This window comes from Seriola lalandi, unplaced genomic scaffold (assembly GCF_002814215.2).
Source record: "Seriola lalandi dorsalis isolate HSWRI2012SDOR001 ecotype SW California unplaced genomic scaffold, Sedor1 jcf7180002054795, whole genome shotgun sequence".
In the NCBI taxonomy this organism is placed as follows: Eukaryota; Metazoa; Chordata; class Actinopteri; order Carangiformes; family Carangidae; genus Seriola; species Seriola lalandi.
This window is the reverse complement of record NW_019525348.1, coordinates 3,142,771-3,168,116: the sequence shown is the minus strand read 5'-3', so window position 1 is coordinate 3,168,116 and position 25,346 is coordinate 3,142,771. Positions and strand designations below refer to the sequence as shown.

The window sequence follows — 25,346 nt, the reverse complement described above, 5'->3', positions numbered from 1 at the left end:
TAAACCTTTCCATTCCCATCTACCCTAATTTAACTCGATTAAAGTTTTGGAAAGGGTTCAAACGGATGCTGAATATTTTTTTAAATATGAAAGTCCACATGAATCCACAATAAAGTTTTATATCAGCTTTTTTTTAATCTTGTAAAAATATGGCACAAACAAGATAAATGCATAACTGAAATGTGCACGCAACATCACCAACACATAACAGTTAATTAATTAACAGAGAAAGACGATGCTGCGTTCAACATCGGGATGACTGTCAGCCATCGGCCCAACCCTACCCAAAGCACGGCCCGCTGACTCACTCTTATTCCTCACAGTGGCTAAAATCCTCGAAAGGCAAGAATAACAAAAGTGTCAAGTTTGATGCGGCACAACCTCTGTTGTGTTAAAGCAGTTTTTAATTAATTACAGTGCCAAATGTCAAAGTGTCATATTACTTTAGATAAACTGGGGAAAAAAGGATTTTTTTTTTTTTGTCATATTACTTTTTTATTTTTTGTTTTATTTAATACAAAAGTAGACATGATTCTCTTTTTTTTAACCTGTCAGTTTTCATCCAGAAACCCCCAAATAATATTTAAAGGCATAAGTGAAAATATATATGTTAAGTGGCCTTTGCCAATCTTGAATATTGGTTCACACACTTCCTAATCACAGAATCTGCATAATGATGATTGTTCAGTGTAAAACGTGAAGTTGTTTTATAGCAGCAGTAAATTTTGTATCTTCAATTAAAATATTCTGTGATAGGAATTAATTTTTTACAATCCATTCATATTTGCAAGTTTGGAGCAAAATATATAGTCCCTCCATATTATTATTTATGATGATCATGATTACTGATGATTTATTTTTAATTAGGTTGTCTATTCAGTATATTCACATATTGTAGCTGATAAACTCCGGTGACCAGAAAGCATTTTCACTCAGAGGTCTTTGAGTGACAGCTGAGCTGGTAGGGTGAGGAGGACCGTCTCAAAAAACCTGCTCTGTTGTATCTGTACCTTGCAGGGCAAGTCACAGGTGTTAGTGAACACACACTGTCTCTGTGAAAGATGCAACCACTGCAGTGGTGCACGACTTCAGGGGCTGATCCTCCACAAGTGTCAGAATCTACATCATATGTGTCTTACTGTGCTACATTACAAGTAGATTTATCATCTTCACATCACATTGCAGATATGCTGCTAAAGGCCAGTGTACTAAACATTTTAGCTTGTCATTTCATTTTGCCTAAATTAGTACCATCAAGAGAAATTTGCAAGAACTATAAAGAGGCTGATATTATGTTTTCCCAGCCAATATTTTGGCCTATAAGTATCAAGTAACAATTTAAGGAATGTTTTATATAAAGTGAATATGTAAAAAAGACAATAATCACTCATATACCATCATCAGATTAAAAAAAAAAAAAGAAGAAATTTCAACATTGATATAGGTGCTGGTATTGGTCCAGTATCTGTCTGGCTCTGGTGTACACATTCACAAACATTTATGTTTAACCACAATTTGAAAAACTGTGCAACCCATTCTGTGGGTTTGTATTTGTTTGTGTAGCACTAAGTCAGTGGCCACAGTGAAAGGTCTCAGATTGTTACACAGTAACCAGGGATTACACTAAATAACCCAAAACTTCCATCTGTTGAAAACTACTGATGTGCAGCTGGAAGTAAAACATTTGTTAAACAGTAAAACATTGCTTGTGCACTGGCCGTTTGAAGACCTGAAGTGATGAATGAATGAATGTGATGTCCGACAGTTATCACCTCACAACAGATTACAGGTACTTTCCCACTCTGTCATGCACCAAATCTCTGTACTTCTCCCAGGAGAGGTGGGTGAGGACTCTTTTGAAGTTGTCTGTGTATGGAGGCACTTGACTAACTCAAAGAGCACCACTCAGATGGATACAATCAGCATCTACACACCTCTCCACGCTGTCACCTGCTGAAGTTTTTAATTCCCTGTGCGTGTCAGAGTAGACACCTCCACCTCTCCTCTCTCAGGTTTCATTCTTTAGAAGCTGTCCGGTAATGTGTCGCAGATCTTTCTAGTAAACCACTTCACTAAAGAGAGCTGGTGTGTGGATAGTGTGGGATATACTGTAGTGTGAGTTGTGTTTTTGCCTTTGTGTGAGTGAGTGAGGAAGATATACCTCCACTGTGTTACACGAGGTGCTTTCGTGACAGTGAGTGTGAGGCCTATTTGTATAATCTGGTCTTGCTGACGGCTGGGAGATGTGATTGCATTTTTGTATCGCCGGCTTTGTTTATAGGTGCGTTTTCAATGATCCCACCGTGTGAATTCAGCCCCTGGAAATCCCTGACTATAGGGCCTCTCTGATGGTACAAAGGCCCATGGATTAAGCAGGGAGCCTGTGGCAGTGCCAGTCAGAGGAGGGGGGTGGGGGGTGTAGTGGGATCACTTTGACCTCCACAAAGAATACTTTAATTTCAAACACGTGCCTCTATTTGCCGCAGTCATCGTTAGTGTCACCGTGGCAGCATTGTGCTCTGTTCCCGGTATCTGTGGAAACCCTGTGTGTGTGTGCGTGAACTTCAGACCTCGCTGTGGGAACACTTGACACACAGCCACAAATCCCACCTCCCATGTAAAGAAAACACTATCAGCTCGTTCTGTCATAGACTGAGTATATCGGCACACTTCACACACTCCCACACATTGTCTCACACAGGTTGTCCTTGAATTCCTCAAGTTCCTCCTCCTGTTTCTGTACAAGTTTTAGCGTGGAGTCTTGCCCTGGCCCTCTTTGTTTTTGAATGAGCTCTCTATGTTTGGATTTGAAGGCTGAAATCAATCTGCTGTTTCCACCGAGCAGCTGACACTTAGGCCCTTTTGTTTTTGCCCATTAGAGTAGGGGATTTCACTGAGCCGCGGTAAAAAACGTGCACAAACCTTGTACATTTAAGTGTTCTGTCCTTCTTATCTTCCCCTTTTGTCATGTTTTGCTGCAGCCCACCTTTCCTCCTCCTCTTGATATTTCCCTTCTCTTGCCTTAGACAGTCAAGGAGAGATAGTATTTCAACTCAGAGAAGAAAGGAAAGGATTAACAACAGCAGGTAGGCACCTGAGAGTAGACACACCTCTACACCTTCACATCCCATCTCCTTATTCGCTCCCTCCCCTTACCTCTCTCCGCACCCTACCTCTGCCTCTCCACTTAAGGCCTGCAACAATAGATGTGTTGCATAAGACCAAAAACAAAACACACACCATCTCCTGCAGGGGAAAAAAAAAACCCTAACCCTCATCTTTAACCTTTTTGTAAATTATAAACATAGAAAAAAGAAACACAGGATGAGGGTTTATTTTGATGCTAACTCCATAGGGGAAAGTCCAGGTGCGGTGATGATCCAACACTATTATATAATGGTCCAATCATGAGTAGCTCTGTCACTGGCACTCCTGGGTTTACATACTTCTCAGTAAGCACTGCCAGAATTGCCACATGCTGAATAATGTTACAGCTCGCCAATGTGAGGGAAGTAGAAGTATGTCTTACAGTAGCCAGGATGTTGAGCAATCTCTCCCACAGCCCTCACCTGGGTAACGTTCAGTCTCATTTATGATTACTATTCCTCTGTGGTATGCTGCTCTGGTTGCTTTCCTCATCTCACTAAGATTTATTGCTTTTATTCACATCAGCATATCGCAGCATGCTGCTAAGAGAGGAATGACTAACTGGTTAGCATTGCTCCTCAAGGAAGATTGTAGCTAGCTGAGCTCATTAGTTCATTATGGACTAGAGCATTATGGGTGATTCCAAGGAGAAAAGACAAACTAGGACCTCTTCTTGTTTATAAATTAGGAAAAGTTATGTTATCATTTATTATATGTATAATTAAAACAGCATATTGCATAAGGCTGCAACTAGAGATATTTCTATTAGCTAATGTCAGCATGCTAAAATGCCTCAAAATGCTAACATGCTGATGTTTGGCAGACAATGTTTACCATATTATTTTAGCATGTTAGCATGCTAATCGTTGCTAGTTAGCACTAAAGACATGTTGCAGCTGAGGCTGAATGTCATTAGTTTTGCAGGTATTTGGCCATAAACCAAAGAACTGGACAAAGTGAAGGTTTGGTGATGATGATGTTGATGGAGCTATAAGATAAAGGAAGTTTTACATTTTATCCTGAGGAGGACATGTATGTCTGTAGTACCAAAATTCATGATATTGGATTCAATTGTTGTTGAGCCATTTCCTTCAAGACCTCTAGTCTCCATCATGTGAATGTCATATTTCATGGCAATCCATCCAATAGCTGTTAAGATATTGAAGTCCAGACTAAAGAAGGGGACTGACAACATGGCTGAATGTGGCTCAAAATAGTTAAATGATGCAATGGTCACCTATATTTTTGTTAAATGTTGTTCCAATGCCCCAGCTCCAAGCGATAATTGTTCACGCTCTTTATCAATAATTTTTGAGCCACTGTCGCTTTGATTTTCTCACTTTGCTTGAATTGTTTCATGTAGCCAGATTGTGGAACCACTGGACACTCTCACTGTTTGTATGAGTGAAGCTCAAAATTGGATTAAAATGATGTGGCCAAGTGAGAACCGGCTGAGTTCTAGCTCCATTTCCTCAGAGCAGATATTTAGTCACCGGTGATGGATTTGTTCAAAGCCTTTACATCCAGAAGTCTGTTTTGATTGGAAGCCAAGCAGCACAACTGCAGACAGATAGCATCTCTGTTCCTGTGATGTTGTGGATCTCTCCACTCATCGAGCGCCAACCAGCGGCAGAGCGGCCGCGCCCCGTGTTACCTTGAGAAAATAAACACTGATCTTTTTAGTTACAGTTACACACAATTCTTCTGCCTTTGTTTGCTTTATAGAGACTATTTAGGGCACGTCATGCTGATGTGGTTAGTACTTGTCTTATGACTTAATTTTCCACACCACCTACAGTAATGGTGGTTAGCACGAAGATTAATGTTTGTATTTTTCACCCAATTGCAATCTGCTGAATCATGTGTGTGTTTGTTTTTTTTTTTGTACATTTTGATCACTTACGAGATGGAGCATTTTTGGCTGAAGTCAAATCACAGTTTTTTACTACTGATTGTATCTAACATTATCTTCATTTTGTAATTACCTGGTAATCGTGTAATATAATTTGCACTCTTTCACAATTCACTACATCTCCTTTTTTTCTTGGTGTTGTAATTTGTGTCGGCACGCTGCGCCTGATCACTATCCAGAGACAGAAATGGGTGAGAGTGACTGCAGAGAACAGTAGCCCACCTCCAAATCATGCCCTGTTTAAAAAAAAAAAAAAAAAAAAAATCCATTCACACATACCAGACACCTCAGTGCACACAGATTCCATCTACCATCAGCACCACCATGTCAGACGACACTGTCAGATGACCTTTGTACACGCTGATCCTTCAAATAAAAAGGTGTTTATGTCACTCGGTGGTGTTTGACAGAGTACCAGCAGGATTAAAGCAGCCTCGCGGTGAAAAGACTTTGATCAGCTCTCTCCTCTCCTCTCCAAACCCTCAGCGTCATGCTGACTTACAGATCCCGAAGCTGAACTCGCTCCTTGTTTCCCCTCCACCTGTCCGCTGGTCCAAGTCGGTGTATTAATTAGTGAGTGAGAGAGTAAGGTGAAGCAGCTTATCTCTGCTGATGTTGTCTAATGAGGAGTCTTGTTAGGGAACATTGAATGTTGAGGTTTTTCAGCGACTCATTGTTAGTGACCCAGAGAAAAGGCGGTGTGACTGAAAGGTGGTGCCAAATTACTCTCCAATCCTCCCACCTATGCAAAACTTAACTCATGGACTTCTGTACTGTAGTCAGTCAGGACTGGGTCTGTTGCTGTCTTAAATCCTAGAGTTTATATTAAGTCCATGTTGTCAAAAAATGTGACATTCTACAAGTTGGAGTTTGGGTTTCCAATATTGTACATTATCAACAGAGCATAATAAGATTCTTTGGTGAATTAATGGTGTGATGAAAATAATTAAATTCTTTTGCAACTTCCACTGATATTTATACTGTCTGTATTATAATGTGTCAAAATGAGGACACAAATGATCTTGTCAAGCAATGTCAAAGATCCAAGTTGCTTGATTAAGGAATGGCGATGAGGTGCCCTTGTGCAAGATATTTGATCCCCAACACATGATGGTCCACTTCCCAAGGAACAAGTGTTTACAGCCGGTCCAAACAGCCACACTTGAAAACCGGGCGAAAAGCTAGAAAGGGGCACAACGCAACAGTCGTTCAAAGTTAAGGATGATAGCACACACTGTCACACAGTCATTGCTCAAAGTCATTCACAGTGCTGTCCTTGTTTGTACACACGAAAAATGAAGAAACACAAGAGAGTGGCGGTTTGAAGTCGGCATGTTTAACGGATTCTTAGTCTTAGTCTCAGAAATTGTTAGACGCAGCACGGTCTGTGTAACGCTACTCAGTTACATTTTCCACATAAAAAATTCAATATTGAAAATTTGAAAATTGAATTCAGTTTTTCATTTTTTATGGGGCGTGTAGAACTGAAAAGCGTCACACGGATCCAGCACACAACCAATTCTGATGTCGGAAAAGTGTGGGCAAAGAGTGTCACAGTGAGACAGTATTCAACCGTCCAACAAGCAGCCTTTGATTAATATGATGATTAAATCTGTGTCTCACACTGTGTGAATTTGAAGCAGAGTGGTGTTGGAGCATCACAACTAGGCTCCTTTCAGTTTCACCTCTTTAAAGCAAAAAAAATGCCTGTGTGTTCATCCCAGTGTGGTTTAAAAACTGAAAATTGGATTAAAAAACACAATAACATACATATTTTTACCACAGCAGTTTTTTTTTTTCTCTTTTATAGCTTACGTTATTTATTAACATTTTCTCCCATTTTTTTCTGGGATAAAATGTCTGTGAAAACTGCAAATAATGTGCCAAACGGTATGCTATAACCTGCAGACAGCTGACATCAACATATATTTTCTCTGCACAGGTACGCCATCATGTGTGGAATTATGGCAGAATATGACACAGTACAGAACAAGATAAAGAACGGATATATCTTTAAGGTAAGTTGTTGTCTAACACAGTTTTCTCATCATATGTTGTGTGAGTTGGAGTGGCTATTAAATGAAATGCTTGCACTATTTTATGTGTACATTTTTCATATACGTATGGGACACTGTTTCTCCCCTGAACTTAAAGTAGAGGGGGAATGGCTACTCATATCACTTAAGCCACTCCTATAGTCATTCAGTTGCATAAGACAGAGTGTGGAACAACGGCACGTAGCATTTTATCTTCTGTCAGCAGCTTCCCTCAAACACTGTGTACCTGCAAAACTCTTGACAGGTGAAAGAGAAAGAGATAGAGAGCTGGAGAGGGAAGACGCAGAAAAAAACCCCACCTGAATCAGAGAGAGAAGGAGAATGGAAAAGAATGTGGGAGGGAGGGTGCGTGACAAACCTGGAGTGTGTGGTCGCTCTGCGAGATCGCGTGTGTGAGGTGTTTGTGAAATACTTGTGGGTTGGTGAAGCAGGACAGATCAGGTCAGAACAGAAGGCAGTGAAACAGCAGCCGTGTCATGAATCAACAGTGAAAATCTTCTCGTCTGTCTGTCTGTCTGTCTGTCTGTCTGTCTGTCTGTCTGTCTGTCTGTCTGTCTGTCTGTCTGTCTGTCTGCCTGTCTGCCTGTCTGTCTGTCTGTCTGTCTGTCTGTCTGTCTGTCTGTCTGTCTGCCTGTCGGTCTCCTCTCCCAGGATCATCTGGATAAAGCCATCGAGCTGAAGCCGCAAGACCCCATGTCCTACTACCTGCTGGGCCGCTGGTGCTACGCTGTATGTGACCCTCCTGACACACAACACATCTGTCTCTCTCGTCTCTACTCACATCGGCAGACAGTGAATTTGTTGAGGCTGACATTTGCTAACCCACCCATGACCCCCCCCCCCATTCGTTCCCACTGTTTAGATTTCCCTGATTTGCGATGTAATATTGTACCATGGAGATATTTTCCTCCTGTTTCCATTCATGCTTGTACAGTGGAGACAGTTGTTTTTGATGCAGCTCATGATTGTTTCTTTGATCATCATGTCTTGTCTGCTAGTCATTTAATCACTGTCATTATTTTATGTGGTGTCAAATTATCATTATTTAGATATAAAGGTTTACAGATGTTCTGTTCACTGTTCCCCTTGTTTCATGAGCTGTTTGTAACATAACTTGTCAAACTAAGATCCTGAAAGGTAGGAGGCTATTACAGAGATTGCTCTGATAAAATGATATAATACTCACCTGTGCTGTTGGGCCCAGAGAATGAGTGCGTTACTGTGCAAATTTCATGGAGCAGTAACACCTGATATTTTCAGGGATTGAGTTTTATGGGCTCTGTGTTGTATTGATGTTCAACAATGATCCACTGTTTGCATTCAGCCAGCGGTTCTGTTTGAAAGGTCCCGTGATGACGCCAGAGCAACACTACACCTGCAATTAGACATCGCTCTGATGAATGGTGTGAGTCGGGAACATTGCATGTTTGACCCAAGCCTTCTTCTGGCCATTATCATCTTCTGCGAAAAAAGTGTCAGTAGAAAAGTATCAATGCACAGGGAACTGGAGGTAATGGAAATGCTGGGGAAGTCGCAGTCTGGAAATGTTGTTTTTCTGGCAGGGAGTAGTTTAGAAAAACGATATGTAACCTATCTGCCTAGAAATTCATTAACTTTGTTTCCGTTAACTGCTGAAGCACTTGGTTTTACGGTTGGTTGCTCAGAGACATAATTACTGAAGTGAAAAACCTCCACATTATATTATATCTCCAGAGATGGCAGCGACATGCCTCAGCAAGACCTGAGAAATTCAATTGTTGGTTTTACTTTGGAAATCCGATACGATGCGGATGTTTTTAGGAATCAGAAGTTGTTGGCCATTGTTATTCACAACTGCTCATTAACGTCTTAAAGAATAACTTAACACCACTTGAAATCTTGTTTTAGCTGACCTCCAGTGGTTTCACTTGCTGTCTTGCTGCAGTGAAGTACGGGTGTACTCGTTGGGTGTGGTTACACCTGGAAACAAAGCACATTTCTGACCACACACAACCACACCCAGCATGTGAAATAGGCCTGAAACTTTCAACCAGAGAGGGCAGTGAAACTCTTCTTTTCTGCCTGGTGTTCATTCACTCTCAAACTAATGCTGTGCTGTCTTTTAACCTAAGGTGGTTGGTTGTTTTGCAGGTGGCTCAGTTATCATGGCTTGAGAGGAAAGTTGCGGCCACATTATTTGGAGACCCTCCGAGCGCTACAGTTGATGATGCACTGAAGAATTTTCTTAAGGTACTTTTTTCCTTTTTTTTTTACTTCAGTCTGGGGATCGAGTAGGCTCAAAACTAACTAACTCTTACAATGTGTCTTCCACAGCTGAATTAAAGTGTTTATAGTTGTTTCTCCCCTCATTAAAAATACATGTGAAAAGCTTGCCGTCACAGAAAGGGGCAAGACGCAATGTGTCATACAAATAGGAATAAATCTTAAAAGTGTTCCTCTCACCTGTGCACACCTGCACAAACACGACCTGAAGGGGGAATTAGAGGCTGACAATTTTTAGAGAATCCTGTGGGTCATGGGATTCCTGCAGGATAGGAGTCAATTTCACTAATCATCACATGACTTGGACGGGACAGGGGGAAGAAATCGATGGGAGTAGGCGGGATGGGAATCGCTAGTGATGCCGCCTCAATCACGTTTTTTTGCTGCCGATACAGATCATCTGTGAGTTAGATCGGCCAATCATTTTTGTCATGCATTGCAGGAGGTGCACGTTATATCAGTGTCACGCACTTTGTAAAAGGCCGACATGGTGTTTTGTTTTGGTGGCTTGTCGTGCACTGGCACATTGAACAAGGTGGGAGGTGGGACCACACTACGCAGCACACAGTGATTCTCTCAGCCGCAGACACCAGAGTGTTAACCACAGGTGAGAATAGAGAATAATTACACAAAAGTAGGAACTGATATAGAGGCTGATGTTTTTATTTTCATACAGTTCACAGCTCCCCTGAGCTGTCCTGATTGTTTAACGTAAACTTGCCTCTAGTGTAGAAAGTCTTAATCTGTGTTCCCACATTTTGTATGTTTATATAGTAGAGAAATTAATTTTGCTTCTGGCCAGTATTCCTACGTGCTTGCCTCCTCCTCACGTCCTCCTCACAAGCGGTCCTGTTACGACACGTCGCTCGTGACACTGGAGGAGAGCCTCCGGTGAGACTGTCAAACTTTAACAAACACATCCTGCGAGGCAGTAGCAGATCCCCAGCTTCTAACCTGTGGTTATCTGTACTTGACTAACTGTGGTGGTGCAAAGGAGGAAGAGTCAGGATGAGTCAAGCACAATGTCTCTTGTCCTTGGCTTTTTCTGATACAGATAAAACATTCATGTGTGAAGATCAGTGTCCTTATTTAAATACAGGCACTGAAATCTAAACAATTAGTAAATATGTAATGTTTATACCAGCAGCTACCATTATAGCTTTACTGGTGACTTTTCTTAAACATGTTATACATACAGTTGTAGAGTATTTATCTAATGGACCAAAACCTTTTTTTTATCTGTGGTTTTCATTCAGGTTGAGGAGATCCAACCAGGATATTCTAAACTCAACTACGTGTTTCTGGCCAAGGTTAGTACCAGAAACTTTAGGTCACGGTTGTCTTGTAAAACATGGGCCGCTCTGTGGGAACCTACAGGGACAAAAAAAATGCAGTGAGTTTCTATTATTTTCTTCGGCAGTGCTACAAAGACCTGGGGCAGACGGAAAAAGCTCGGAAGATGTGTGAAGCTGCTTGTTCAATGAATGCCGCCTCCAAAGAGGTAGACCTCGTCACTGTCGTCACAGTTCTGTATTTACATCCATCTTCCTTCTGTTTTTCTGCAGTTGTTTGTTTTTCCTCAGGATGAAGAGGCACAGAAGGAGCTGGACTTGCTCTGCCCAGCGCTCGGAGTGTGACGACACAGCACAGTGGATCATTCTGTTTGACATTTATTTTCCCTGTGTGTGTGTGTGTGTGTGTGTGTGTGTGTGTGCGTGTGTGCGTGTGTGTGTGGTGATATAGTGTGTACTGAAAGGCCATCGTGTTAATTCACTCTGTGAGTGGAGGGAGGTGTGACGTGGCATTTTATCGCCAATGGGAGCAATAGGGTACCACAGTCAGAGCCATCCTGAACTTTTAAATCAGACTTTTATTCAAATGTCGTGTTGTTATAAAAACTTCTTTTAATGGTGGAAAACTTCAAACACCTAGTTGTAGAAATTGGATTAATCATTAATCAAATCCCTGTGATTGTTAGTATTTGTGTCTACTGTACCGCAGCGTGTAGCAGACTTTCTATCTGAAATCCGTTTGCTCCGAGTTTCCTTGACAACAAAGACCTGTCACTTTTTGCGACAGTGACTCATGGGACTTGCTGTTCCTTCCTCTTCCGTCCTGTTTTTTGTTGTGTCTCCCCACCACACATTCAAGTGGCAATAACAAAAGCACATCAGACAATGGCGCACCCAAACAAAGATCTTGGAATGCCGTGACCACTGGACGAACCCTTGCCCTCTTCACTCTGCCGTCATTCAGACCAGCTGCAATGCTCAGTGGCTACATTTACATGCAGACTTTATGCAGAATCATTTGATCATGCAGCAAACTCATGTATTTTTGTTATGTTGCAGTCTAATGCTAAAATAAATAAAAAATTAAAAATAAATTTTTAATTAAAAAGAAAAAAACTGAAATAGTATAATATTCAGACACTTTGCTATGACACATTTTCTCAACATTTCTCTTGATCATCTCTGAGATGTTTCTGCACCTCAACTGGAGTCCACCTGTTTACCACAGGTAAACAGGTGGAATTTATTCAGCTGACTGGACATGATCTAGAAAGACACACACCTGTCTATAAAAGGTCTCACAGCTGACAATGCCGATCAGAGACAGGATTGTGTCGAGGCGTTGAGCTTGTCATTATGGGGTATTGAGTGTAGATTGATGAGGTAATTGTATTTTATTTTAGCATGAAGCTGCGTAACAAAATGAAAAACGTGACGTGCTGAACACTTTCTGAATTCACTGTATGTCAACAACCTTCACTGAATCATTTTACTCTGGACTTTTTACAAATGTTTATATCACAGTTTACTTATATGACATGAATGTCACTCCTCACATTTTTTAAACCCTGGTTCTCAATTGACTGTGGGTCAGAATCTGAGACTGAGTCCTGTGGATAATGTGCTCGTTTGTATGTTCGCCAGATCATTGAGAAAAAAAAAAAAAAAAAACATGTATGAAGGGGTTTAGCAAAGAACCCAGTGAAAGATTCCAGTGACCTGTACCTGTACAGGTGTTTTTGAGCAAAACTTCATTTGAATCCAGAGTTCCTGTTGGAGCCTTTCAGGAAGGTTTTTCCTAAATCATTAGATTTTTCACGTCTCACTTCTTGGAGCTCTGATTCTCTGACATTTTATTTCTCTTATTGTTTTTAATCCTAAATCTGTTCTATTGAGACAATCTGTTTTATTATAAACTTTTCCACATAGCGGTAAAAAAAAAAAAAAAAGGGTGAAATGTTTATAGAAAGCTCCTGTTACAATTCATATATACAACATGTAATTATCCCAGTTTAGGTTCAGTTGAGGTTTTGCTCAGGTTTCAGTTAGTGTAAAAAACATCCACAGAGTGATTCACTTTTATACCTGAAGTGACAAATTATGATGCTCAGGCTTCATTAGTCGACTGAAGAACAAACATGATTAGATGACTGTGTGCGTGTAAATGGAGCCACTGACTCTGCTGTTGGACCGATGGCTCTGTAGTAAAACTGTTATGAGTGAAGCAGGGAGGCAGATCTGTAGCTGTAGCATGATGTGATGGTGCATGTGAAAACATTCCAGGCAAGATAATGCCACTGAAATCTGAAATAATGGTCGAAAATTTAATTTAAGTCATTCCTAATTATTATGTGATTGTTTGTCGTGTGTGATGCATTTTAGACTTGGATATTGTGTGAAACTTTTAGTTTTGTTTACTCTGGAGATTTGTCTTTGAGGATTTTTATTAATTTACAGTCTGGTTAACGATATTTAATTTTATGTTTTAATGATACCTGCATTGGGAAAATTACAATAACTGTTTTTATCTGTCACTTTACACGATTTTCTACCAGCACCATGAATGTATTTGATTTCTTTTGAAATGCCAAAGCAGAGTAAAATATTCATCAAGGTTATATCATATCTGATACACTACATAGAGATTATACTGAACTGTTATAATATTATAACAGTATCATAGGCAGTGTGCACTGAATGATTTATGGTACTGGCTATAATTAAATCTGTGCAATCCTAATAGGAATTGGCCGGTTGTCATTTGTCTTGCTTGTTTAAGTTTCTAAGCTTGTTTGTGTGCGCGTTAGTTTTATTGCTGTTTATGAGTAAGACATTCTGCAAAAAGTTTATGTAATCTGTAGTTTCTAATTAAATTTTTACAGTGATTTTTGTTATAAACTAAACTGATCTTGATCCAGAATCAACAAAAATGTACTGAGCAGCAGGCTCCTGCTTGAGTATAAAGTTTTAAGACATCCATTCCCTTCTCCCCAGACTGTACATTTTGTGCCAGGCCAATTGGGAATTAGTTACTGGATCAGATTCAGGCCAATGTCTCGCCAGTCTAGTCATGTTTCAGCATTTCTTTCCCACTCTAAATAGGTGCCTCCCAAATGAGCACAGGTGTTTGTTTATACAGTCATGAAGACTGATTTTTATTAGCTTCCCGTGCACTTTAATCAGAAAACCTCAGTTGACACAGCCACAGAAATCCCTAGCAGCTGTTTTCTCTTAAATATGAAGGAAACCTTTTAGTGTTTTATACTTATTCACAGGGATCATATAGCATGTCTCTGTGTGTGATTGCATCTAATCTTGATGTCTATACAGGCTGGTGTATAAGAACAGACCTCATGCTGTATAAGGCTTTCAGGTTTTCTTTGTGGGGTAGTTCAAATTCCAGACAGAAGAGGCAGGTAGATGCTCTTTCAGGACTGCTGTCTGTCGTGAGCAAGTGAAAATCTTCTCTTCTCTTTCCGTGCAGTTTTCTTGGACTTCTGTTTTAATGCCACTTTGTCTCAGTCTCAGGCACACATAGACTTTAGTGTAACTGCAAACTCTTAAGGTGGTTCTAATCAGAGCCAGAGTTAAAGAATATTTTGGGAAATTCACTTATTTTCTTTCTGAATATCAATACCACTCTATACTATACTATATAAGTAACAAAAACCAAATCAAAAATCATGTAGGTAACGAAAAGCAACAAGATTCGCCTACCAGCACCTCTAAAACTCACCAATTAACATGTTATACCTTGTTTCTTTAGTCTATACAAAAACTATAAAAACTGCAGTTCGTCTGATGACCACTTGAGGCTGATTCCAAAAGTGAGTCAATCCCCTTAGACTCCCATGTTAAAATGTCCAACTTTACAACAGAAATAAACATGTTTACAGCCTGGTACAAAAAGGGTTTTGGTCTCTACAGCTAATTTCCTCCTTCATGACAACTGTACAGGGGTTGAATTTTTATATAACTCAACTGTTTACATTCTTGTAAAGTTCAGCATAATTGAGGGCGTGGCCTCTTTGACAGGTGGGTGAGCGTATGCTTTCCACAGACTGGCATTCACCGAAGTCTCAGTTCCACACACTCTTTGCCCATTTTTGGATTAGCCAGGGTTTGGGTGGATTCAGGCACTGCCAAGTTGGTGACGGTGGAGCAGCCCACTGTGAGCTTCAAAACTGCTCTTCAGGAACCTGTAGGTGACGTTACAAAGGGTACGCCCATCTTTATTTACAGTTTATGGTCTGAACCTGCCGGCCCAGCTTCCACCCACAATCCAAAAACATGCAGGTTAGTTAAAAAGACTCTAAACTGTCCTGTGTGTCACATGAATGTGTATCATTTGTGTCTCTACATCAGCCCTGTGATAGACTGGCGCCCTGTCCAGGGTGTACTGCGCCCTCCTATTGTCAGCTAGGATACGCTCCACGCCCCTCTGCAACCAAAAAAGGATAAGTGGTATGGCTAATGAATGAATGATAAAATGTGTTAATTAATGAGTTTTAAGGGCGCTAATAAGCAAATTTTAACTTCGGACCAGGCTAAGCTGTCTTTATGCTAAAATAAACTGGCTGTAGCCTCATATTTAACAGGCACATTTGAGACTGGTGTTTATCTTCTCAATCCAACTCTGCAAGAATGCAAATGAGCAAAAAATGTCCTTTAACCCCAACCAACCCACCAGTCTCAAAACTAACTACTAATGCAGGTATCCCTTCAACACCCCACTACTCCGTTGCTCTGGTCCTCACCAGAAGTCTGTCTTGACCAGCTGAACCTGGTCTTTACATTGTTTAGAATTCAACTAACATAGTGTTGACATTTCAGAGCTGTTCTCCTTTCATTCCTGAGCTCCTATCAGCTCTCAACAACAGCCAGGAACCATCTCTCTCTGAATTCCACATCTGTACAATCTTGCTAACATTCATTCAGATCTCCACATATCCCTCCATTCACAGTCTAAGCTCAGCTATGTCTAGGTTACACAACTCATACCCAACAGCTGAAGGGTCTTGTTGTGTTTATGCACTGCATGTGTACATGTTTTATCCTCAGCCAATGCAGGATACAAGCTTAAATGGAGAGATTAACTAATCTTGTTAATGCAGCCTTGACAGGTCTAAGCTGTAATGACATAAGATGTGTCTTACCACTTCTTCATGCAATATTTGATCTTTCCCAGCAGGCTTGTTCCACCACAGCCCTTCTTATGATGTGTGTCCAGCAAACTCGTACAATGCACCTGCAACATGTGACATTCATGTTTATGTCTTTTGGAACTTGTAGCTTCTACGGAGCAACATGCACATTTGAAGCATTGTCTGTGATGGCTGCAATTATGATGTATAAAAATCTATTTGATCAAAATCAGCTGACTGACTGACTGACTGACTGACTGCATGATAAAGTGAGGGATAGAAGTGAGTGATGAAGTTACACAACTGGTCAGCGGGCTGAGTGTTGCAATTTCCCCCTTAGCTGTTGCTCTTCAATATGAATTGGCACAAACAGTCTCTACTGGGGTGATGTTTGCACTGTGCAGTGTTGCCAGCTTAGAGCATTTGTTGCCAGATTTTGAGAATTTCTTTTCTCATTTCATTTCTGCATCGTCTCTGTTCAGTGAGTAGTAGAGCAGCAGTTTGTTTCCCAGGCGGAGACCGTGCGCTGTGAGAGGCAAAATGTCTCCCTCAAAAAGTTAATCTGTTGTCTTGGAGGTGGAGATGGGCCGAGTTTCAGTCGGTATTTCAAACTTGTTCCGTTGTCTGACAACATGAACAGAAAAACATGTAAGTGAGAACAGCTCTATTGTGAATTCAGCTGTATTATATGACTGTATATGTGAGCACAGAGAGGAGGAGAGAAGCAAACAGATAAGGAGCTGAATCCAGCTGACACCAGGCAGAATGATGTCAGTGTTTTACAGCAGTTCCACAACAGTTTTCAACTACATCCTCGATTTCACACATTGATCATAAAGTCCAGCCATGTACAAGCTTTTGCGTAGTCTAGTGTTTAATTTCCATAATTTTCAGAATAAAAGCTCTGTGGTTGTCCTGTACATGAGATATTTGCTTCCATGTTCAGATTGCTGTAATACAAGGAGGGAAACGCAACAAAAACAATAATTTCTTAAGGCTGATATTGGCTTTAATTATAACTTAAGTTATTATCCCACTGAAGCAGGCATATTAAGCAAGACATCGTCAGCTTCTCTACACTTTTTAGCTCATTTGTGTTTGATGGTCTGTTAGTCTGACTCTGTATTTCACCAAGGACGTGGAAAAGCAAACTTGTTGTTTTCCTTCCCATTAGATTATGCCTGGAACGGTGCCACACATGACTTCACTGGCACTATTTAGTCTTCAGTTTTAATATTGTATTTGTAAAAAGGGAGAAAGGGAGCGTGGAGGGAGCCGTATCAGTAATCATCTACTGTGGTTTTATCTGAATTTGTCACGCACTCCAAAAGTTGTCTGGCTGGCTGGCTGCAAGCCTCTCGCTGATCAAGAACAGGATGTTCTGGCAGGGTGAGATAAAACGCTGTGCAGGGAAAGGGATCTCCCAAACACTTCCCTTTTGTTCCCACCTGACCTGGAAACATGCCAGGAGTTTGTTGCATTTTTTTTTTTTTTTTTTTAGGAGTGCACGGTGAGACAGTATGAAACGCTGTGTTAATCAGCTCTGCCCGATCAGCATTAGATACGGAGGCACATTGGTGCCAAATCTTCAGGCGTGTACAGACTGAGATTTCAGCAGGTTCATTGCAGCCACACTGAGCAACATGGATCTAATAAACTTGGTTACGACATTAATTTGATATAGGAGACAGACAATGATGACACCTACTGAATCGTATCCTATGACGCCAGTTAATGTGCAAGAATAAAAATGTAACCCATCTGTGCCGCTTTAATGGTAAACAATGGTGCTTAGCAACGCGTTGATGGAGTGCGTCGTTTCAGGCTGCGTTCCGATTGGTTGGTTAGTAGATGTCAGTCATAGCAGCAGTCACGTTGTCTGTCAGAATTTTATCCCAGGCTATCTTAAGTTGCGTCACCGTGACAACAGCCATCTTTGAACCACCCTGACAGTGCGACACAGGACCAACGTTTTGGAGCCACGACCAAAGATATCACCACGTTGGTCACCGTTCATCTAGGATGACCCAAAACCACACAGTGATTACCTGCCTTTAACCGGCATGTATTTATGGTAGCTAACTGTTTATGCCTCCAAACATTCATATGGAATCAAGAATGAGCTGATGAGAACTTGATGGTCGAAGGTCAAAGGTCAAGGTCGCACACAAAACACATGTTTGGCCATAAGTCAAGAATTCATACGCTAATTATGAGAAAATACACTTAATACCTTTTATTAAATTCCTTCAAAGTCTTCACTACATTTATTATAGGAGTCTGGACAGACATGGATATAAACTACAGCCACAAGGTGGTAATTCTTGTTAAAAATGTAATTTTTCTTTATATTAAATCCTACTTTCTCTGCTTATGCTTATTAGTTTTAATGTGAATGTTTTTCACCTTTAGCCAGGTTTACACAGAGGAAACTGCATCAGTTGAAAACCAGAATAGTTAAAGTGTCTGTTTATTATATGGAACAATATTTAAAACAACTTCCAGGCAAGCAGGTTGAATAAATACTCAGCAGAGCAACATCACAGCTGCAGTAATGTGTAGTCAAAAGCTTAAAGTACTGTGAAGCTAGAGAGATGTTTCACCTGTCCAAGTTGTATAGTTGTATAAAATCAAATAAAAAAGCATTTGAGGTAAAAATTATTGTACTGTTTGGATTTGAGGTATGTCTTGACCCCCTATCATGATGACTGTACTACACTGACTGTCATGGCTTAGGTAGAGAGACCCATCCCCCCCCCCCACCACCACCACCACGCAAGATGTAATTTCAACAGTGGGTTCAGTCCTATGTGATTCCCATTCAAACGTACAAAACCAGATTGTGGAAGGATAGTATCACTAGGTTTACTGAAGAAAGGGAAACTGCTTTTTCACTGCTTTCCATGTCAGTTCAGCTCATTCATTATGATTATGCTTTCACTCCTAGAAGATCGTCCTGGGCTGTCATGTTTTTTAAGGTCTTTTGGGTTGTATATAGAAAGTGATAGGTTCACTGGACTTCATCAGTCGATATATCAGGATCTACCAACAGTCAAATTTATTACATTTATCAGGGTGTATCATCTCAGTTTTAAGGGGCACCTGAGAAATAGAGATAACGTGTTCTAAGTCTGTTAAGACTTCTTTAAAGTCACTTATTATTTCCAAGATTTAAACATATTTAGGTAGCAGGTCAACAAATACTCAAATCCAAAACTTTACAGTCAGTGCATTAGTCTCCCATGCTGAGACAGCAATTAGAAGCAATTAGATGAGTCTACAAAAAAGAAAAAAAAAAAAAAAGAGACTACCCCAAGTGTCCCAAATACATGAATATTTCTGTAAATAGAATAACATGAGTAGTTTGGTTACTGGCATCTTGAGCATGGAAATTACATGATGGATTAAAAAAAAAAAAAGAAAAAAAAAAGGTTTTCCATAGAGCAGCATCCTACAACATTCAAACTGTAACAACACCTCTGTGAGTGACAAAGAAAATAAAATAACACTGATCTAATATTCATGTTTTCATAGGACAGCAGTTCACAGACACAGACAGTACTTGCAGCAGGTGTGGTGTACCCTTTACACTCCTTTGCCTTGTCCTTTCAAACAGCATCTACAGCAGGTTTGAGAATATATTAATGACATGACTTTAAAAAGCTTTCTAGTTAAAGGGCCTTATTCCTGAGTAACTACACATTCACACTATATATCACAAACTAGACGTTAGTACTGAACGGTTTGTTAATAGACATCAGGCTTAAGGGCTGAAGTACTCCATGAGCTTATTCACTGACCTTAAATGATACATTGCTTTTGTCACATAAAAATCTTGTAACTCCAGTTTTTTACTTACTGTATGTACTTACTGTACTATATCACATATTGTTTTTGTTTTGTAGAGTTTGCTATGGCATTAAAAAGGTGTTTGGAACCTTTATTAGGAAAAAATTAAATTAAATTAAATGGTGGGATTGTAAGGGATTGTTGAAAAGCTGACATTTTGGAGATACATTTTTTTTTTTTTAACACATTTGACAGAGCATGACAACACTATGATGTCCCTACTGAAGGGCAATCACACTAAAGTCACAGGGTTGTGTTACAGCAGCAGCGGTGGCTATGACTCCTGTAACAGCAGTGTTGCCTGTACTGAGGTCTGGTTGAGGCTGTTTGCTGGTGATGTGCAGCTGACTGCAGTCCTCCCCCTCCATGAATCAAAAGAAGATGCTAATTGCTGAGTGGTTTGTCAGGTCGTGTTTGATGTTCAAAGAGATTCATCCCAGGTGACCTGCTGGTCGTGTGTGTGTGTGTGAGACGCACAGCACCGCGCCGCGTCTCCTGAGAAACAGACGCCTGTCTGTTTCCGTCTGGCACCATAATACTTGGAAATAAGTCAGATATCAGTCATTCTCGACTCTGTCATGTTACGCATTTAAAACAATATGTAAAGGGTGAATTCAGCCTGAGATTGCAGCTTATAAATATAGTTTTCAGCCCACAAACATGAGCTATGGTTCATAAGTCTTTTGTGTTTCAGCCTTCATTTTTTCTGTCTTTTTTGTTGTTGTTGTTATTGTAGCTTTTATTGTATTCAGTCTGAGGAGGGCTCACCCTTCACCCCCTCACCAACGTCCTGCCTGGTAGCTCCATCCAGCAGCCTCGGATGTTCACGCAGAGACACCGCTATGGAGAAGGGGTGAGGTTTTAAAGTCAGACCGTAGTTGTAGTCCAGTGTGGGCGGCCTGGCCGGTTCTGCGGTTATGTGGCACTGGTGGGCGATGACGGCGGTGAAAAGGAACAGCTGCAGCTTGGACAGCTCCTCGCCGATGCAGCGCCGCTTGCCCAGGGAGAAGATGAGCACGCTGCTGGTCAGGTCCTTGTTCAGCGCCCCGTCCTCCTCCAGGAAGCGCTGGGGGTCAAAGGTCTCCGGGTGGGACCATATGGCCGGGTCGTGGTTGATGGACCACTGGCTGATGAAGACGACCGTGTTCTTTGGTATGGTGTAGCCCATGATGGAGGTGTCCACGGTGGTGGAGTGGGGGATGGTGAGAGGGACGAAGCTGGTGAAGCGCATCACCTCGTAGATGAAGGCCATGAAGTAAGGGAGCTGCGGCTGGTCCTCCATGGAGGGGAGGCGGCTGCGGTCCACCACCTTGTCCACCTCCTGCTGGAGACGTACCTGCATCTCAGGATACCTACGGGTGACAGGTGAGCATGTTTAAGGTGAGGATGATGGAAGTTCCATTTATCTCTTCTTCATATCAGCTAATGAAGGTGTAAGTGAGCATGCATGTACAGATATTTAGAGAACATGCACCGTGTCATTTGATCTGAGGACCAAATTTAATATCCCTTCATCTGCCAACTTGCTGCAGGGGTAGAATCCCTATCTCTTCCTTTAAAACCTCCGGGTGTTGTGTTACAGCTGCCTGCTTATTTGTTTAATCCCAGGCACTGATGAGATTAAACAATCAAGCAAGATTAGAAAATGAACTCCTGTCAAATCTGGCAAAGATCCTGCTACTTGTGTGGTGGACACGCTGACTGAGCACTTGATTCCCTACCACTGGTGTGCAGTTTCACCTCTTTACATTTTGCTGCCTCTGTGCCTCAGCTCCTCCACTACACTGTTACATAACAAATGCTGCTGAACTTCCTCAAGTCTGGACAGCTTCAGCAGCAGGATGAGGGCTCACTCTGATTTATTATCTTGTGTTATTTCCCATGATAATCTATATAGGCTATTATTTATGCTTGTAAAAGGCCAGGACATTAAAATGAGAGGAAAAACTGCTTACTTGACAAGTATGAGGATGATCCACTGCACTGCAGTTGACAGTGTGTCTTGACTTGCTCCAAATATATCCCCAACAGTGGGGGGCACGTAGTCCTTCCCTAGTGGGAGTCCTGTTTTGTCTCTTAGCTGGTCCAGCGCCACTATAAAGGCGTCTGTCATGTCCCTGATGGTGCTGGACTGGATTGTTTTTCTGTGCTGAACGACCTTATCTCGGATGAAAATGCCAAACTCCAGGTTGAGCTTCTTGAAGTTGTCAAATATAGTTTTGATGGGGTTGGGGAAGTACTGGAGCCAGGGCATCACATCCACAATGCTCCCTGCCCCCACTGTCTCGGTGAACTGGTCGTTCCTGCCCACCACCTGCCTAAACTCCTCGTCCTCATAGGAGTACCTCTTCCCAAAGCACACCGCGCTCATGATGTTCGCTGTGGACACCACGAGATACGTCATGGGCGGGAAATACCGGTGCTCCTTGGTTTTCCCCACAAACAGCTGCAGCAGCTCCTTGATCTCGCTCAGGACGTGATGCTCGAATGTCTTTTTAGTGTGCGGGTTCCCGGTGGAGAACATCCTTACCGTGGACTGGGCCACTTTGCGGTGCAGCTTCCACCAGTCGGTGATGGTGCCAAACGCGAGGCTGTCCCCGTTGGAGACGTACTGGAAGGAGGTGAAGTCCGGTCTGCCGGCAAAATCCGGTCCCTGCTTTATCAAAGCCTGTTTGATGGAGTCCCCGTTCAGCACCACCACGGCCCGGCAGCCCAGTCTGATCTGGAAGACGTTGCCGTATTTCTTCGCCATGCGCGCAAAATACAAGTGCGGCGCCTTGCCCAGTTGCGCAGCGTTCCCGATGACCGGCCAGGCGAGAGGACCGGGCGGGCCGGGGAGCGACCGCTGCCGGAGCCACCGCCACAGGTGGAGGGAGAACAACAGAGTCACACATGCCAGCAACAGAGCTCTAGGAGTCGCTGGGTGAATCTCCTGCAGTGCCACATTCATGATGGAGATCCTGCAGGAGGAATGTGACAATAATATTTATATTAAACGCACATATTATTAAAGGTTGCAAATATAAACAAGTACAGGGTGTTCATTAAAAAAAAATCAGGGGGTGATTAATTACCTAGCCATGTCCTTGTTTCATCGAAAAAAATCACAGCCTTTATTTACCCGAAATATTTAATGCTGCTGATTTTGTGTCGAAAAAAACAAAAAAACAAAAACAAAACTTCAAATCCACCTCAAATATGTATGAACTGAATCCATAGGCTACATTTAAACTGTGAGAAACATCTGGTTATTAGTTTCAACTATCTTCCCTGAGCAACAGATCCTCCATCCAGAAAACCAGTCAGACACACACAGAGAGCAGCCTGTTGTGCATCCACAGACAGCGTGTGAAAGCAGTGTGTGTGTGTGTGTGTGTGTGTGTGTGTGTGTGTGTGTATATGCGTATGGGTGTGTGTGTGTGTGTGTGTGTGTGTGTGTGTGTGAGCTCCCTGCTCTCTGTCCGCAGCATGCATGCTTTGAAGCCCCACAGCGGCGCGTCAAGTCATTTATCCCCAAAGAGCGCAGCATCACGGCCCGTCAGCGCCTGTATATGCCCGAGCCTTGTTACAGTGGGCAGGTTTGTTGCAAAGGGTGTCACCCCACACTCCCACCACCAACTCCTCCTCCACCCACCTCTCTCTCCCACTGCCTCCCTCCCTCCCTCACCTACCCACAGGCAACAGGCGCTATTGTAAAGGCAGCGTTTCAACTCTAGTTGTGAAAAGCTGAGAAAAGTAGCTTAGTTAACAAAGTCACTATTATTATTATCATTATTTATTTATTTATTTATTTTCATGCGGTGGAGATGTAGGCTTATTAGTAGAATTATCAGAATAAGCTACTTACACATGTGCATGCTGTTAAAATGTTAGAATATAATACGACTAATATTAATAATAGGTGAATAATATATTACATCATATATTATAATATACAATATTGTTATTATTATTTTATTGTTATTATTATTATTATTATTATTATTATTATTATTATTATTGTTATTATTATAGGCTATATAGCTTAGTTCTTATACCCTATACTATCAGTTTGAATATTTGTGTCATTATTTTTATGGCTTCCTCATCAAGGCTCGGAGTCAAAGCGCTGGTAAGAACGTGCGTGCCCGCATGAGGGGAGGTAATACCCGACAGTTCAAAGTTTTTAACATAAATTACACAGCTCAGATCCAATGTAAACATCCATATATAATTGCTGCTCTGACGCAGGTGTGACGTCTTATGTTACCATTTAGAAAACAAGCTATAGCTGCTCTATTAAGCTGCGGATTTAAAAGCTTTGTTCTCCTTCTCTCTTTAAGGATGTGCTGTATAGTGTGTCCAGATGAATGCTGATAAACGTGTGTGCAACCTTTAAAACAGCACATCTAAACATTACACGCACGGCAGTGATGCTCCTGCGTGATAAATATAGAAACACTGGCCTCGCCATTGATCAAATATACAAAGGCTTTTTTTTTGGTTGTGTTACAAATTACAAACCGGAATCTGAACTCCTTCCACCTCCAGAAATGATTCTCTATTTTTTTTTTTTTTTGAAGTGAGAACAGAGGTCTGTAACTATAAAGTTGCTTTTTGTGCAACTGTTTGCTGTATTTCCTCTGATGCCACAGTCTGAAGCTGTTTTAACAGAAGTGAGGTTGCGCTTTCCCATGAAGCCACCAGGAGGAGGCGAGCCCCGTGCTGTAGCCAACCTCATTAATTCCCCCTAATTAACAAACATCGGATCTGTCCTGCAGGACTCATTATAGACCTCTGTATTTCCCTTTAATGATGCTGTAACACTGGATATATGAGAGAGTGTGGAAACGCGCCACCACAGATTGATCAAGGTTGATTGATAATCAGCTGTTAATCACGTGTTTATATATTTATTTGTTTTTTATTTGATAATAATCGATGTTGTCCCTCTCTGCTCTGCCGGATGAGCCGAGCCTCACTGCCAGAATCGGAGCCTCACCCTCGCTTTTTCCTTTTTTATTTCTTATCCGAGTGTTTGGATGTGCGTTTTATTCAGTCTGCAGATGATATGTGGGTCTCCGTCCTCTGCTCGGCCCCCCCTGCTCAGATCAGGTCGGGTCTGGTCGGGTCTGGTCTGGTTGTGATGTGATTCGGTGATCCAGCTTCAGCACCGCGGACAGCGGCTCAGATAAACCCGGTGCTGATGCCCTCTGACCCTTAACTGCTCCTCTGAGCTGCTCCTTTTACTTTTAACACAAACTCCCGCCACATTTAATTTGATACCACTCTTTTTTTTCTTTTTCTTCTTTTTGGCTAAAAAAAAAGTAATAAAAAAAAAAAGTCCGATTTACTAACTTGTGTTTCATGGGTAGACCCTAAGCAGAGGAAGATAATCAGAAACACTGAGGCATTGAATAAAAAAAATAATATATTTAAATATAATACTATATTGTAGTATCCTACTTAATTCAGCACATAAAATGCTGGCCTTACTGTACTTAATATATTAACCATAGGCTTTATGTGTACCCATAGTCTTCAAATCATGTTTTGAAACAGATGATAATGAGATTGCTGCAGTGCAGCTGGTCTGCAAAGTACAATATGAAAAATATATATATGTTTAATTTAAGGTTCATGCTTTTTAAGTATATGTTAAACCCTCCTGTGACCTTATAGCTTCATTATCAATAAAGTAGCT

General features: G+C 41.4%; 2 protein-coding genes across 3 annotated transcripts in view; one reads left to right on the top strand and one right to left on the bottom strand.

The window, feature by feature from the left end:
* rmdn2 (regulator of microtubule dynamics 2) overlaps window positions 1-13,410 on the top strand; it is a 31,623-nt gene extending 18,213 nt beyond the window's left edge. For both annotated transcript variants that reach the window (XM_087179196.1, XM_023425685.2), the window contains exons 6-11: window positions 7,002-7,077; window positions 7,768-7,845; window positions 9,247-9,345; window positions 10,635-10,688; window positions 10,799-10,879; window positions 10,962-13,410. In XM_087179196.1, coding sequence (XP_087035322.1) covers window positions 7,002-7,077; window positions 7,768-7,845; window positions 9,247-9,345; window positions 10,635-10,688; window positions 10,799-10,879; window positions 10,962-11,015 — 442 coding nt within the window. In that variant the 3' untranslated portion in view covers window positions 11,016-13,410. The remainder of the gene's footprint in view (window positions 1-7,001; window positions 7,078-7,767; window positions 7,846-9,246; window positions 9,346-10,634; window positions 10,689-10,798; window positions 10,880-10,961) is intronic.
* A 4,856-nt stretch (window positions 13,411-18,266) lies between these two features.
* Window positions 18,267-22,885, bottom strand: cyp1b1 (cytochrome P450, family 1, subfamily B, polypeptide 1). Its single transcript, XM_023425670.2, has 3 exons — window positions 22,738-22,885; window positions 21,619-22,623; window positions 18,267-21,015 (listed from the first exon to the last, which is right to left on the bottom strand). Exons 1-3 carry the CDS (start codon window positions 22,743-22,745, stop codon window positions 20,412-20,414), a joined length of 1,617 nt encoding a protein of 538 aa, XP_023281438.1. The 5' UTR covers window positions 22,746-22,885; the 3' UTR covers window positions 18,267-20,411.
* Between the last annotated feature and the right edge of the window lie 2,461 nt (window positions 22,886-25,346).